Source organism: Phyllobates terribilis, unplaced genomic scaffold (assembly GCF_046119375.1).
Source record: "Phyllobates terribilis strain yellow unplaced genomic scaffold, ASM4611937v1 Scaffold_1__5_contigs__length_1240528914, whole genome shotgun sequence".
Classification (NCBI taxonomy): domain Eukaryota; kingdom Metazoa; phylum Chordata; class Amphibia; order Anura; family Dendrobatidae; genus Phyllobates; species Phyllobates terribilis.
This window is the reverse complement of record NW_027362761.1, coordinates 565,848,491-565,862,519: the sequence shown is the minus strand read 5'-3', so window position 1 is coordinate 565,862,519 and position 14,029 is coordinate 565,848,491. Positions and strand designations below refer to the sequence as shown.

The following is a 14,029-nucleotide window of genomic DNA, read 5'->3' as shown; positions in this document are numbered from 1 at the left end:
CCTTCTGAGGATGGTCACAGGAGGTCCTCCGTGGATAGGGGAGGATCCCGGCTCTTCCTCCTTCCCGCACTGACCGGTACTGGACAGTGCAGGAGACGGTGTCGAACCCAGAGTCTGGGGGAAGGTCATCCACAGGGACCACCGTCTCCCTCCCAGGCCGCTCCGAGGAAGGGGCTGGGGTGGGGAATAGGCAAGGACTGGCCACCGGGAATCACCCTGAGACACCTGGAGGTGACAGGGGATAGGTCCTGCCCAGCGGGTCCGAGAGTGGGCGATGTGGGGATAGCCACATTGCTCTCGTGGTCGCTTGAGAATGGGGATAACGGGACGCAGTGTTCCCTGTTAGCCCTGAAGAGCTGTATCTGAAAAATAAAGAAGAAACATTAATAAAACACAACAGGGTTGGATCAGTTCGGATCCAGCCTACCTCCTACAGACACTAAGCTTAAACTGGTGAGCTTGGTGCCCGCAGGCGGGTGCATACTGCGGAGGAGGAGCTATTTTCTTTTTTTGCCTAGTGTCAACCTCCTAGCGACAACAGCATACACCCATGGTCCTGTGTACCCCAATGAAGGGATAAAGAAAAAGGGGTTGTCCACCTTTTGGGACATTTTTTTTTTTTTTACTTATATGCATGTATTTGGTGCTAAAAATCATTTTTGTAAATGGGTTTCACAAAAAATGTTTCACCGCTTGGCTTTTATAGCTTGTGTATTGCTGGCTGCAGAATGAGTTCACTGACCATCTGTCAGCGAGCTCATTCTGGAGGTCTAACGGGAGAGTTTGTAACTTTTTATCTATCCTTTTTCTGAGCTCCTCTCAGCTGATTTATGACCACAGACCACATCAAAGTTGAATATGCAGAGAAACAAAGAGCCTGTATAAGCCAAACGGTGCAACATTTTTTTTAATGAAACCCAAATGCAAAAAAAAGATTTTTATAGCTTCAAGCACATGTATTTGATTAAAAAAAAAAAAAAAAAAAGTGAACCACGCCTCTAAAGCATATGAGCCTTATAAGGGGGGGTCCTAAGCCAGTAGAAGTTTTGGAAGAGTCCAGACTTATGGAAAAAAGTTAACATGTCAACGCAGAGCGAATGCTATAAAAATAGAGCTCAGAAGACAATGCCGGAACTTCTATTTTTTTACCCCAAAAATCAAATTCTATCTACCCCAAAATGGTGCAAAAATAAAAAAAAATAAATTCACCTCGCCCTGCAAATACAAACCATAAAGTTACGCAAAAAAATAAAAAATTATGGCTCTCAGAACGCTGTAATGAAAGAAAAAAAACACTAAAACATTGTGTCCTCAAGCACCAAGGAGCTTGGGGAGCTTTTACACATTACATTTTTAGTCGTACTTTTAAAAAATAAATATAAAATTGTATACGTACCTCCAGACATATTTTTTTAATAAAAGCATGTATTTTAATCATAGTTGTAATCGGCAGCATGATTGTTTCAGGTAAGACTATTACTTTACACATTTCACCGGTTTTTTCTTTTTTTTATTGAAGAATTTGACAAGGAATTTTTTTTTTTTTTTTTTTCTAAAAGGAACAGATAAAACACTGATTGTATCAGCAGGAGGTTATCAACTAGAGGACAAGTAAACCTGCTACCATGTAGTCCTCCATATTCATGACCTCTGTCCCCACCACTGATTGGCAGTTTTCTGCCTATATACAGTGACCACAGAAAGCGACCAATCAGTGGTGTGGGCGGGGTTATACAGAGCTCAGCATTCAGAGAACTGCTAGGTCTGCAGCAGAGAAAACAGGGATTGTGTCACAACTGCTGCATAAAGTACAGCAAGTGGTACATTGCTGAAATCAGGGTCTCAGCCCCTACATCATGCTGCTCTTAGATGGAGTAGCAAAATGTGGTGACAAATTCCCTTTAAAAAGGGATATCCATTCTTGAGATAGAAGAGTGTGCCGGATGGGACACTGGAGGGTCTCCTGGAAACATCCAGGTATTTAAAAAAAAAAAAAAAAAAAACATACAGACAATCAAGTCCCCATTTATTTAAAAAAAAAAACATCCCCTACCTCATTTCACTGACATGTTTGAACACTTCCCTCTGACCACTGAGTAAAGCTTCCAGTTCCTGTTGAGAAGCCTAAAAGGGAGCAAAAAAAAAAAAAAGAGTTTATAGAGAGGAATTTACACTATGAAATAAGTCTCAAAATACAAAGAAGTCTCACTTTTGAGATTTTTTATTTGACTCTTATTGTACTTTTTGTCTTTCACTATATTAAAAATGCAAAAAAAAAAATGCAAAAAAAAAAAAGGCCCTACAGATCCCCACATGGTGGTTATTAATTTCTCCATTAAAGGTCCAGGCTATGCTATTGGCCAGAAGGTGCCCTGTACCTGCGGGACGTTTCCACCTGCAGCCGCCCTCTTGGCGATCTCCTCGGTCACAGCGTTCACGTATCGTCGCTGCTCATCCAGTATCATGTCCAGTTGCCGGTTCAGTTGCTTGATTTCAAGGTGGATTCGGTTCTGACCTTCGAAGATTTGTCTGAGCTCCCGGTCATTTACAGATTCAAACATGTCATCCTCTATAAAAAAAAAAATTATATAATATATATATATCAGTCAGGTTCACAATTTAAAAATAATTTTTCTAATTTTTTTTCCTGAAGTCCAAAGACAAATTGAACAAAAGTATATCGTTATGGACTTTCTAAATTGTAGCATTCTGTCAGCACTATAGGTACTGGAATGCCTTTTCCCTCACATCCCAACATGAATTTCAGTGGGTTGCCTGTCCTGAATTAACAGCATTCCACTCTCTGGTACGCCTGTGTGCAGTGGGACATTCACATGCTATTATATTGTGTCCTTAATTTCACAGCAATATTTGCAGTGCCCAAAATCCCTGCGAAGTCAAGGCCTCGAAGGGCTTGTCCACTGCAACACAACATGCTGAATAAAAGTTAAAATAACAAAATAATAATAATACTATTAGAGGGTGGCCAGTAGTGAACAACCCATTTTTGGGAAATAAAAAAAAAAGTGTTTAGACTTAAAAAATATATATATTTTAAACTGATATACAGTGGGTGAAATAAGTATTGAACATGTCACCAATTTTCCACTTCTGGATTATGGCCCCCCAACAGGCCTTTCTGGAACCTTCAAAAGTTTTGAAATTCTTCTGTAATCAATGCCATCAGTATGTTTTGCAACAATAAGGTTGTGAAGGTCTTGAGACAGCTCACTGGTTTTACCCATCATGAGAGGTTTCTTGTGTGGCACCTTGGTAATGAGACATCTTTTTATAGGCCATCAGTTGAACCAGCTGATATTATTTGTCACTAAGTGACAGGATTTCTTTCTAATTACTGACAGATTTCAGCTGATGTCAGGACTTTCTATGGCATTTTGCTCCTCTCTTTCTTCATGTGTTCAATACTTTTTCCCGGTGTCATTTCTAATTATTACACAGTTTATGGACATCTACGATGATTTCTTTGCCAGTGTGGATTGTGTGGGCTGTTACCGACATCTGGTGAGAATTTCATGATAATAGCACCTTTAAAACTAGATTTACTTAGAAATTTGGTGACGTGTTCAATGTTTTTTTTTCACCTGCTGTATGCAACATTAGGTTAGATCTTTGTGTGTTTTATTTAGAATTATGCCAAAATAAACTTTGTCATAAACTAAAACTAATGTGAGATGCCAGAGTGGAATAAAACCACACAAACGCCCTGAAGCCATTGTACACATACCTGGGTGATCCTTCAACTCTGGGTGGTCTTTATTGTAGTCGTCTTTCCTTTTTTCCAGCTCTTGTTGAAAGTTGTCAAACTCCTCCTGGTACTTGTCCTTCTCTTCTTTGGGAATCTCTCCATCTGGAGGGGGCTGAATGACGACAGGGTTACATTCCCGTACTACAAGCCCCGTCTGCTGATCTTATCAGAACTCAATGGTTTCAGGAACAACTACAGAGAGAAACCCTCCTGATAGTGTAACACGCCTTATTAAAAAATGCCAATAACCAAACAGTATAAAAATATACAAAGGAAAAAAAAAACAACACAAAATTACTTTTTATATGGGAGATTGTATCGAAAATACAGTACAATGCTAGTTAGAGGAGTTTTTATAAAACCTTGGTGCATTTAGAGGGGAATTGCAAAATATCAAAATATTTTACGTAACTCTTTATGGAAGGAATAAAAAAAACAAACAAACATTAATCAGCCATGTAAACCATTACAGCCTCACTTCATTGGTCTCCGTTTACATGGCGACATCCAAATGACCACTGCAGCCAATCACTGGTCTCATTAGTGATGCCGCTACTTATGGCAGGTGACGGCTTTGGCTGGCGATTACCTTACTGGCTCATGCCTTACAGCCAAATAAGAACTAGTGGGGACCACTGGAGCGGCATTGCTGGAGGAGTGGGGGTTTACATCTTTTTTATTATTATTTTAATCAATACAGGAGTTCCTACAACAAACTTATGCCGCATTCAGACATCCGCGTGTCACGGACTGAGCATGAATAGTGATGCACGGACTGTCTATAGAGGGTCTCCTATCCCAAGATTGACAGCCTCACTGACAGACGAGGCAGTCAGAAGACCCATGGACGGTCAGTGTATGATGGTCTGGGCTCGGACTGTGACACATGGATGTGTGAATGCGGCATAAGCTGATAGATGATGATCCTGAGCCGGGAAGTCGCCCCGCGCCATGTCCATTGACCTTAATGGGGGTTCATACACAGTGCCCTCCAGACTGAACACCCTCCTTAATTTGATAGCACTAGCAGAGTATTATACATCCGATTATAGGTGTAATTCAGGATTGGGTGGATTCTACACGTCAGACCCCATTGATTATATGGTGGCACATCCTAGCGCTTATAACCTTATTATATCCTGGACAACTCCCTTTAAGAGCAGCTTACGGTTGTTTTGCCCGGCTCTGTCAGCTGGAAAGTGAGAAACGACAGCACATCATGGTCATCTGGAAAAGAAAAAAATAATATTGGAATAAGGACAACACATATAAGAGAAAGACTGGGCTTCTCACAGAAGCAGGGACAACATTAAGCAGTGGTACTAATCATATCGGGGGGGGGAGGACTTGGGTACAGCACCATACAAAGATATAATACTTGGATTTTAGGTTCCCTGTCAGGAGGTCGGGACCCTCGTTTAGTGATGAAGATGTGTATATGTGGCCTTAGGATGTTACTTAAAAGCTGAGCACATGGCAAAAGCAACAGCCGGGATCTGAGAGCTTTCATATCTCGGCTGTTTAAAGGGAACCTATTGTTTTAATTTGTTGTGTATATTAATTGGTGTAGTGTCTCGGGGACCCCCACCACGCACATATCGCTCACAACACTGATGTGACGTGCCGACTTCTGCAGCAGTTCTTGGCCCGTGCACAGAGCGGTGTATGAAATGAGGAGTAAGTCTATGCGTCTGTACACACAATGCATCACCTCTACGCTCTGTGCATGGTCTCCTGCAGCACCTGAGCGCTGCATGCAGAAGGCCGAGCACCAGAGCAGGGTTTTGAGTAAAAGGTGGTGGTTTTAGGACCTCCACCCCAATTATATCTAGCGTATATTAAAAATAAATAAATAAAAAAAAATAAATCAATGAAAAGAGTAGGCACACCTTAAACGTTTTGGATGCAGTGGTCAATAGCATCTAATGCAGGGATGTCAATCTCAAATATACAGGGGGCCAAAATTAAACATTTGGATAAGTTATTAAAAAGTTGGATAAGCCAATCTTGATATTTATTATGGGTCCGTTATGAGTTATTCTGTACGGAGGACCATGTGGGGCCCGGTTATTCTGTATGGAGGACCATGTGGGGCCCGGTTATTCTGTATGGAGGACCATGTGGGGCCCGGTTATTCTGTATGGAGGACCATGTGGGGCCCGGTTATTCTGTATGGAGGACCATGTGGGGCCTGGTTATTCTGTATGGAGGACCATGTGGGGCCCGGTTATTCGGTATGGAGGACCATGTGGGGCCCGGTTATTCGGTATGGAGGACCATGTGGGGCCCATTATAATGTATGGAGGACAATGTGGGGCCCGGTTATTCGGTATGGAGGACCATGTGGGGCCCGGTTATTCTGTATGGAGGACAATGTGGGGCCCGGTTATTCTGTATGGAGGACAATGTGGGGCCCGGTTATTCTGTATGGAGGACCATGTGGGGCCCGGTTATTCTGTATGGAGGACCATGTGGGGCCCGGTTATTCTGTATGGAGGACCATGTGGGGCCCGGTTATTCTGTTTGGAGGACCATGTGGGGCCCGGTTATTCTGTATGGAGGACCATGTGGGGCCCGGTTATTCTGTATGGAGGACCATGTGGGGCCCGGTTATTCTGTATGGAGGACCATGTGGGGCCCCACAGTCCTCCATACAGTATAATGCGGCCCATTATCCAGCATGCCGGTATAATTGAAAAGCGTCGTGGGCCAAATATGATCACTCTGCAGGACAAATTTGGCCCCCAGAATAGAGTTTGACATGTGTGATCTAATGGGTTAGGTGTTTCTTCTGTATACCAGTTGGAAGGATTGCGATGGCAGTCGTGGGGTGTGACAATGGTTCCAGGTCTGCCATAGGCAAAGACTAACAATGTGCAATAATGGCTGGAAATAATACAAGCACGAAACGAGAGGGCTGTGCACTGTCAGCGTTCAGTGAGAGCAGCGCTAACCTGCCAGGCCTCCGGTGGCTGCAGAAATCCCAAAGAAACCCTGCTGGGGCAGGATCATGTTGTCCACTTTGGCACAGAATTCATAGTCCTCCCTGTCGGGGGTGAAGCCGTTGTTAATCATTACCTAGGAAAACAAAGCAGATACAGAGTGGTCAAGGAAAAAGATTAAAAAATTAGCAAATGCAGTGAGTCACGGATACGGATCAGGCGGGGGGCTCACCGTCAGTGTTTTCTTGTAGTAGGTGATCCTGGCCCGTACTGGGTATGGCTTGTTACGGAAGTCCCTCTGACAGGAGGCCAGCGCTTGTGTCGCACCGTCACTGCGAACAGCAGAAAACCATGTACAGAGCTGAGAGCGCCAACATCAGTAAGAAGCCCGCTGTGCCATCACTCAGCGCGAACATTCCCGTATAAGAGAGGACGGCATGTTACTAGGGTATGTCACCACTGTACAATCACGGGGTGGGGGTCTCATCCTTCCCACCCCCCCCCCATACTATGAATGAAGGGGCCGCAGCTGTAATTCAAAGTCGAGTCTCCTTCACTTGGTGGCGCCACTGTGCAGGGGGAGGACTACACAGGCATTGCTCTATTCAAGTGAAAATCCCAAATCTGAAGGGGTGTACTTACTTTTGATGGTCATATAAAAGTTTTCCATTATTGCCCACAACCAAAATTGCTGGATTGTTTTTCTAAAGAAAAGAAATAATTAAAAAAGTGTCCGATAAATTGTATACAGGGATTCAGGTTTAATACAGAAGAAACTCAGGTAAGAGAAACATCTGATGATAGGCATGCAGACCTTTCCATAAATAAGCAGCAGAATAGCGAGTGCAGCTCTGGAGTATAATACAGGATGTAACTCAGGATCAGTACAGGATTAGTAATGTAATGTATGTACACAGTGACTGCATCAGCAGAATAGGGAGTGCAGCTCTGGAGTATAATACAGGATGTAACTCAGGATTAGCAATGTAATGTATGTACACAGTGACTGCACCAGCAGAATATTGAGTGCAGCTCTGATCAGCTGTTGCTCACTGTGGTGATTGCGGGTGTGGTGGCTGCAGATCCTGCTGTGCGCTCCAGCTCTCCTGAGAACCAACACCTCTCCACCTGGGGATCTGCTCTCTCTCCTACCCAGGGAGGGAGAGGGTTTCCTGGGATGAGTGATGGAGCCAAGTCCCAGGCTTCTGCTTCCCGAACCAGGCCGGAGGGGGGCAGAAGAAACCAGCAACCAGCCTGCACATCGGAGGACTCGGGGGTGAGACGCTCCACCAGAAGTCGCAGCAATGTGGCTCCTACTCACCTCGGGACTGTGGAGACTCCTAGAAGCCGCAAGGCTTCCAACATGGAGGAAAAGCCTGACAGCGCGCATGATGGTGCTCCTTCCGGAGGAAAACTGAGTGCTCACAGAGGTGAGGCCGACCTCACTGAGGGGGGTTGGGGGCTGCAGGGACCCCGGGAGTCTGTGTCCACCTATGCCTCCCAGGTCATGATCCACCTCCGTGAGTATGAAGATGCAAGTAAGCTCGTCAGGAGGCTTCGGGAGGAGCTGCGCTGCACGAGCGCCAAAGCTGCAGGTGCCTCCAAATCGAGGAAGGCTAAACTCCAGGAGGAAGTAAAGAGGCTCACCAGCGAGATTCATGAGCTGGAACTAAGGAAAGCTATCATTAGAGAAGAGAATGTTCCTTTTAAAGGAAAAACTAGTTAATGAAGACCGCTTCAGAGAAATGGCTGATACCAGAGAGCAAAGGCAGATGGGGCTGCAGCCTGAGAGCCAGGTGGATGATGAGAGTGATAATGACCAGCAGCAAGCCCCACCTGGCAGCCTGCAAAGTCACCCGCAGGCCACGTGCAGCATGCTCCCTGCAGGACAGGCAACAATGGCATCCGGTCACAGTTCTGCCGGCTCTGGGGAGGACAGTGACAGCAGCGGCCAGGGAGGGGCGCTAATGGCAGAAATAAAGCTCCTGAAGTCCCCAGTGTGCCTCCAAAACTTCCATCTTGATGACGATCTACCAGAAGAGGCACCTGGGGGCCACAAAAAGGCTAAGAAGACCAAGCCAAAGCTGCAGGAAGCGGTTAGCTATCTATATGCCCCCTCCCGGTACCCCCTGAGTCGACGGCAGGATCAGCTCGCTGTATAAGCCCCGTTGCCCAGCCCAGCCCGGGTTCTGCTGTGGATCCGGTGCAAAGGCGCGGGGAGATTACAGAGCGTGGTAGTGAGGCGCAGAGCTCCGTCTCTGCTTGTAGTAGCGGGGACGCAGCAGGAGGTGCATCAGCCGAGAGGCTGGACAGTGAGGGCGGCCCGGCGGCTGGCGTTCTGTCAGGCCACGATGCTGTGGTGCGCTCCTCAGTGGGAGGGGGGAGCAGCCTGGTGTCGGGGGCAGCTCCGGTAGCCTCGGCGCCTCTGAATGCTGGTGCCGCTGATCACTTAGGTGAGAAGCGGCGGCAGTGTGAGGGGGCTGCTGAGGCTGAGAGTTCCAGTCCTCCCACAAAAGTGTTATTTTGTGTTGGCGCCGCTGGTCAGGAAGATCCTGATGCTAAAGATCAGCGGCGCCTCTCTACAAATGCAAAACAGCGGAAATTACCGACTGATGATGTGGAGGGCACACATAAGACCAGGGGTGAGGTCGCCTCCAGTTCTATGGAGGTGACCGAGCCCCTTGTGCCTGATGATGCTGAGGTCAAAATGTCATCCACCATTGTTACTGGTCCAGCAGGAATGAATGTGGTGGTGGGTGTGAATGAGGCCAATTCATTGTCCAGTGGTGTGGTTGCTGGTTTGGTGGAGGGTGAGATGGAGGTGGGTAATGGTGATGCTGTTGGGGCTGATGTAGTCACTGGTCCGGTTGCCCCCCCGGTGGTGGCAACACCTGTCCAGAGTTATGCCAGTGTCACCGCCGGGGCAAATAGGGCATCCTCCTCGTCTCCGGGCTTTGGGGACGGCATGTTGCAACGGTGCCTTCTGAAGGCTCTAAAGAAGGGGGAGAGATCACTAATGGTAGAGGGTCGAGAGGTTGATCTATTCTTCTGGATAGAGGAACATGGCCTTGGGGCCTTCCGAGAGCAAAAAGGGGGGGATACAGTGTGGTCCCTCCCAACAGCCGGGCCAGGCGGTGTGCGTAGGAATGTGGTCCGTCTTCGGTGGAGGGGCAGTGATGCATGTCCTCCAAGGTCTAAAGTTGTGGAGCTCCTGCTGAGGATGGGATTCAAGGCTATTGACATCTACGCCTTGATACATCCCTATTCCACGCCTGAGTTTGATGTCAGCTTTGTTCGGCCGGAGGGGCTTGAGCTCTTCTGGACGAATTATGAGTTGGCAAAAAATGAGCCCAGCTGGCGAGACTTTGACATTCAGGTGGTGTCTCGCCAAAACCAAATCAAGAAAGTGACCATGATGACTCGTAACGAGTCGCTTTCTTGTTATGACATCATGACGTGGCTTGGTCGGTATGGAGAGGTGGTGGAGATGCCAAAGAAAAACCGCGATGAGTTTGGTATCTGGTCAGGGGCCTGGACGTTTATGGTAAAACTTAAGCGTTCAGGTGGTACGGTTGCCCGCATTCCATTATCTGCCTTCCTGGGTAGGGATCGTATCCTGGTCTTCTACCAGGGGCAACCGAAGCTCTGTCACAGGTGCGGCGACCCCACACACTCCAGTGCAAACTGCACCGTGCAGAAATGTGCGTTGTGTGGGGGTGTCGGCCATCTTGCTGCCTCTTGGGTGGAGATTAGGTGCCACCTGTGTGGTGAGTTAGGTCACCCATTCAGCCGTTGTCCTCTCTCCTTCGCTAATGCAGTCGAGACCCCGGTAGGAGAAAGCCGTGAGGCCGATTCTGCAGGGGAGGGGACTAGCAGGGGTGGGGGAGCTGAGGGGCCAGGGAAGAAAAGCAATAAAAAGACGCCTGCCCAGCTGAGGCGTCTAGACAAGAACAGACAGGAGAGGGAGCGGGGCGAGCCCCAGACTACCGGGGAGGCCCCTGTCCTGGATGCCAGTCTTGCTGCTGAGGCCCCGAGGGATGATGAGTTGGATGAGGAGGTCAGGAGGATCCACAGGGAGGAAACTGCCTCTGCCTCAGAATCCTCCCATTATGAAAGTATGGATGAGGATAATAAGCGGTGGCTAGAGGACAAGCGTAAGCTCGGCACCAAAAAGAAGAGAAAGAAGGGAGTCGAAACATCTTCTCCCGCTCTGACCAAGGTACCTAAGGAAGGTAAAACTGACTCCTCTGGTTGGTCTTTCTAACCGGTTCCAAGCCCTTGATAACATCTCTTCCTCTGAGGAGGAGGCAGAGGGTGAGGTTCCGGCTTCGGCAGAGCTTACAGGGGGCGCCGAGTCTCCTTCTCCTGGGGATGTAAGGTCCTTGGGGGGAGGGACTGGCCCAGAGTCCAGAGACAAGGACGAAAAAAGAAGGAAAAATGTGGGAATGGACACATCTGTATCATTAAAGAGGGGGAAGGATTCCTCGTCTGAGGCAGAGGATAAGGGGAGTGGGAAGAAGAAAGCCATCTAACTCAATCACCAATGATGGCGGTACCCACTCCGTTGACACTGGCGTCCATTAATGTCGCCAGCATTAAGTCAAATATGGCTAGATTTGCGGCCTTTGATTTTCTCAGCCGGGTTGAAGCGGACATTTTCTTTTTGCAAGAGACCAGGCTGCCAAATATAGCAGAGGTGTTTAAAACAAAGAGGGAGTGGAGACTCGGGTCCTCCTATTGGTCTCTTGCGGCCGAGCCGTATAGCGGAGTGGCGGTCCTTTTTACCACACCGGTAGAATGCCGACGGGTTATTGAGTTAGAAATGGGGAGGTGCCTGATATTAGATGTCCTCATGAAGGGACAGGAGCTTCGGCTCATTAACATCTATGGTCCCCAATCTAAGTGGGACCGGAAGGGTCTCTTTATGAGGATTAAGCCCAACCTTTTTACGAGTCGGCAGGTCGTTTTTGGAGGGGACTTCAACACTGTCACGAGGCTCCGGGATAGAGGAGGTTCCAGAGACAAGCTGACTTATGATAGCGTCGCCCTTAATAGTATAGCTAGTGAGGCTCGTCTGGTGGATGTCCACATCCGGCACACCGCAGGCCATGAGGGGTTCACCTATCATAGAGGTAACTGTAGGTCCAGGATAGACAGGTTTTATTTAAAGGAGGAAGCAGTCTCTTCAGCAGTATCTGTTGTTGAGGTGGAGTTCTCCGATCACTGTTTGATTTTGTTTTCTCTGAATGTTACAGAGACCCCCCGGGATGGAAAGAGACTTTTGGAGGCTCAATTCGTCTCTCTTGGAAGAAGAGGAGATAAGACAGTCCTTTGAGGATTTTCTTCAGAGCCAGGTACCCTTACTGGATCTTTGTAGCAGTAAGTCAGAGTGGTGGGAGATGTTCAAGAAAAGGGTGGCGAGATGCTTCGCCAGCTCTCGAGCCTCAGGAGCCTGGACAGGTACCGCCTGTATCAGGGCCTGAAGAGGAAACTCAAGCATCTTGTCTCAACTGGAGTCAGCCGCGAAGAGATCTCCAGAGTGAAATCTTTGCTAATGAGGTGTCAGTATGATAGACACGCATCCTTGGTTTTTGAGAGAGATTATGGGAAGTAAAGCTCGCCCAACTCTTACAGAAACTGCAAGATGTCAGTGAATAGTAAAGTTGTTACAGGACTCGTTGACACTGCGGGGTCCCTGAAAAGAATCAGATCAGGGATCCCGGAGGACGTCAGATCCTTCTACTCGCACCTCTTGGGGAAGAGGGATCTTGATTGGGATGAGATGTCGGATTTTCTGGCTGAAGTCGTCCCCGAACCAGGGGTAGCCCCTCTCTTGGCGTTTTGAGATGATGAGGGAAGAGGAAGTTAAGTTGGCGATTGAAGGGCTTGCCCTAAAGAAATCTCCCGGTCCAGATGGCTTAACATCTGAATTCTATAAGACCTTTAAGGACGCCTTGGTTCCCCTCTTGACTGAGGTATTCAATGAGTGTCTTTCCTCGGGCACTCTGCCAAAGTTAATGAGGAGGTCTGCCCTGATCATCTTGTCAAAGGGTAAGGACTCATCTTGCATTGAGAATTGGCGTCCCATAGCGCTTCTCAATGCAGACAGGAAGGTTTTGGCAAAGGTGCGGTTTAATCGGCTGGTGAAATTTGTGCCCCGACTCCTTTCGGGAGCCCAGCATTGCTCTGTTCCGGGCCGCAGTACAATTAGTGCTGTACTCTGTGTCCAAGAGGCGGTGGAGCAGGGTAGGGCTGGCCACTGGAAGGGGTACATGCTGTCATTGGACCAGGCAAAAGCGTTTGATCGGTTAATCATCAGTACCTCTGGTCTGTTCTTCTGAGGTATGGCCTGCCGGGGGGGATTTGTTGATTGTCTTAAGACCTTGTACGCTGGGGCAGAGTTTCTCGCTTGTGAACGGTTGGATTGGCAGCTCTTTTGAGGTTGGGTGTGGTGTTCGCCAGGGTTGTCCCTTGAGCCCGCTGCTGTACGTGTTTGCGATTGACCCACTTCTTAGGAGGGTGGAGCGTGGACCGTTGGCAGCACCGGAAGCCACTCCGAGAGTGGTGGCGTATGCCGATGACGTCACCATTTTTGTTTCCTCTGATGGGGAGGCAGAATGGCTGATGTTAGAGGTAAATCGCTACTCGGAGGCATCCGGGTCCAAGATCAGCCGGGATAAGTGAGAGAGTCTCTGGCTGGGAGGAGGAGATTCTGGTTTTGATCTCCCGGACACCCTTCCAGGACCTAAAGTCTCTGCAAAAGTTCTTGGCATCGAATTAGGCCAGGGGGATTACCCCAAACAAAATTGGGACAGGAGGCTGGAGATCGCCACTCAGAAGGTGAACCAATGGAAGGGTTGGTCTTTGACCCTAAGGGAAAGGGTAAACCTGATTAAAACCTACCTGCTCCCTTTGCTGATCTATCTGGGCAGTGTGTGCATCTGGCCGGAGCCTCTCTGAACTCGGGTCTACAGTTTGTTCTTCCAACTGTTATGGGGGAATAGACTGAACCTGGTCAAGAGGGAGGTTACTTAGCGTACGAGGAGACTAGGAGGGTTGGGTATGGTCACCTCTGTGGTATTCCTTGTGAATACCATCATTAAGATCAATATTGCAAACCTCTGGAAAGAGAGGGCTCCTCCGTGGGTATTCTCCTGTAGGGGATGGTTTCAGCCTTTCTTCCAGGAATGGGAGACAAGAGGGCAAGTGAAAGATCTACGCACACCGCATGGACATCTCCCGGCTTACGCTACCATGGTTCTGAAGGTAATTCGCCGGTGGGGTCTGGGAATGTGGGAGGTCAGGACTCTGCCAAAGAAGC

At 48.0% G+C, this 14,029-nt stretch overlaps 1 protein-coding gene across 1 annotated transcript in view; it reads right to left on the bottom strand.

Moving 5' to 3' along the window:
• Window positions 1–14,029, bottom strand: part of LMAN1 (lectin, mannose binding 1) — a 50,868-nt gene that overhangs the window by 23,895 nt on the left and 12,944 nt on the right. Inside the window, exons 4-10 of the mRNA XM_073680759.1 lie at window positions 7,351–7,412; window positions 6,941–7,040; window positions 6,721–6,844; window positions 4,935–4,993; window positions 3,746–3,878; window positions 2,379–2,569; window positions 2,054–2,124 (exon numbers count right to left, since the gene is read on the bottom strand). Coding sequence (XP_073536860.1) covers window positions 2,054–2,124; window positions 2,379–2,569; window positions 3,746–3,878; window positions 4,935–4,993; window positions 6,721–6,844; window positions 6,941–7,040; window positions 7,351–7,412 — 740 coding nt within the window. The remainder of the gene's footprint in view (window positions 1–2,053; window positions 2,125–2,378; window positions 2,570–3,745; window positions 3,879–4,934; window positions 4,994–6,720; window positions 6,845–6,940; window positions 7,041–7,350; window positions 7,413–14,029) is intronic.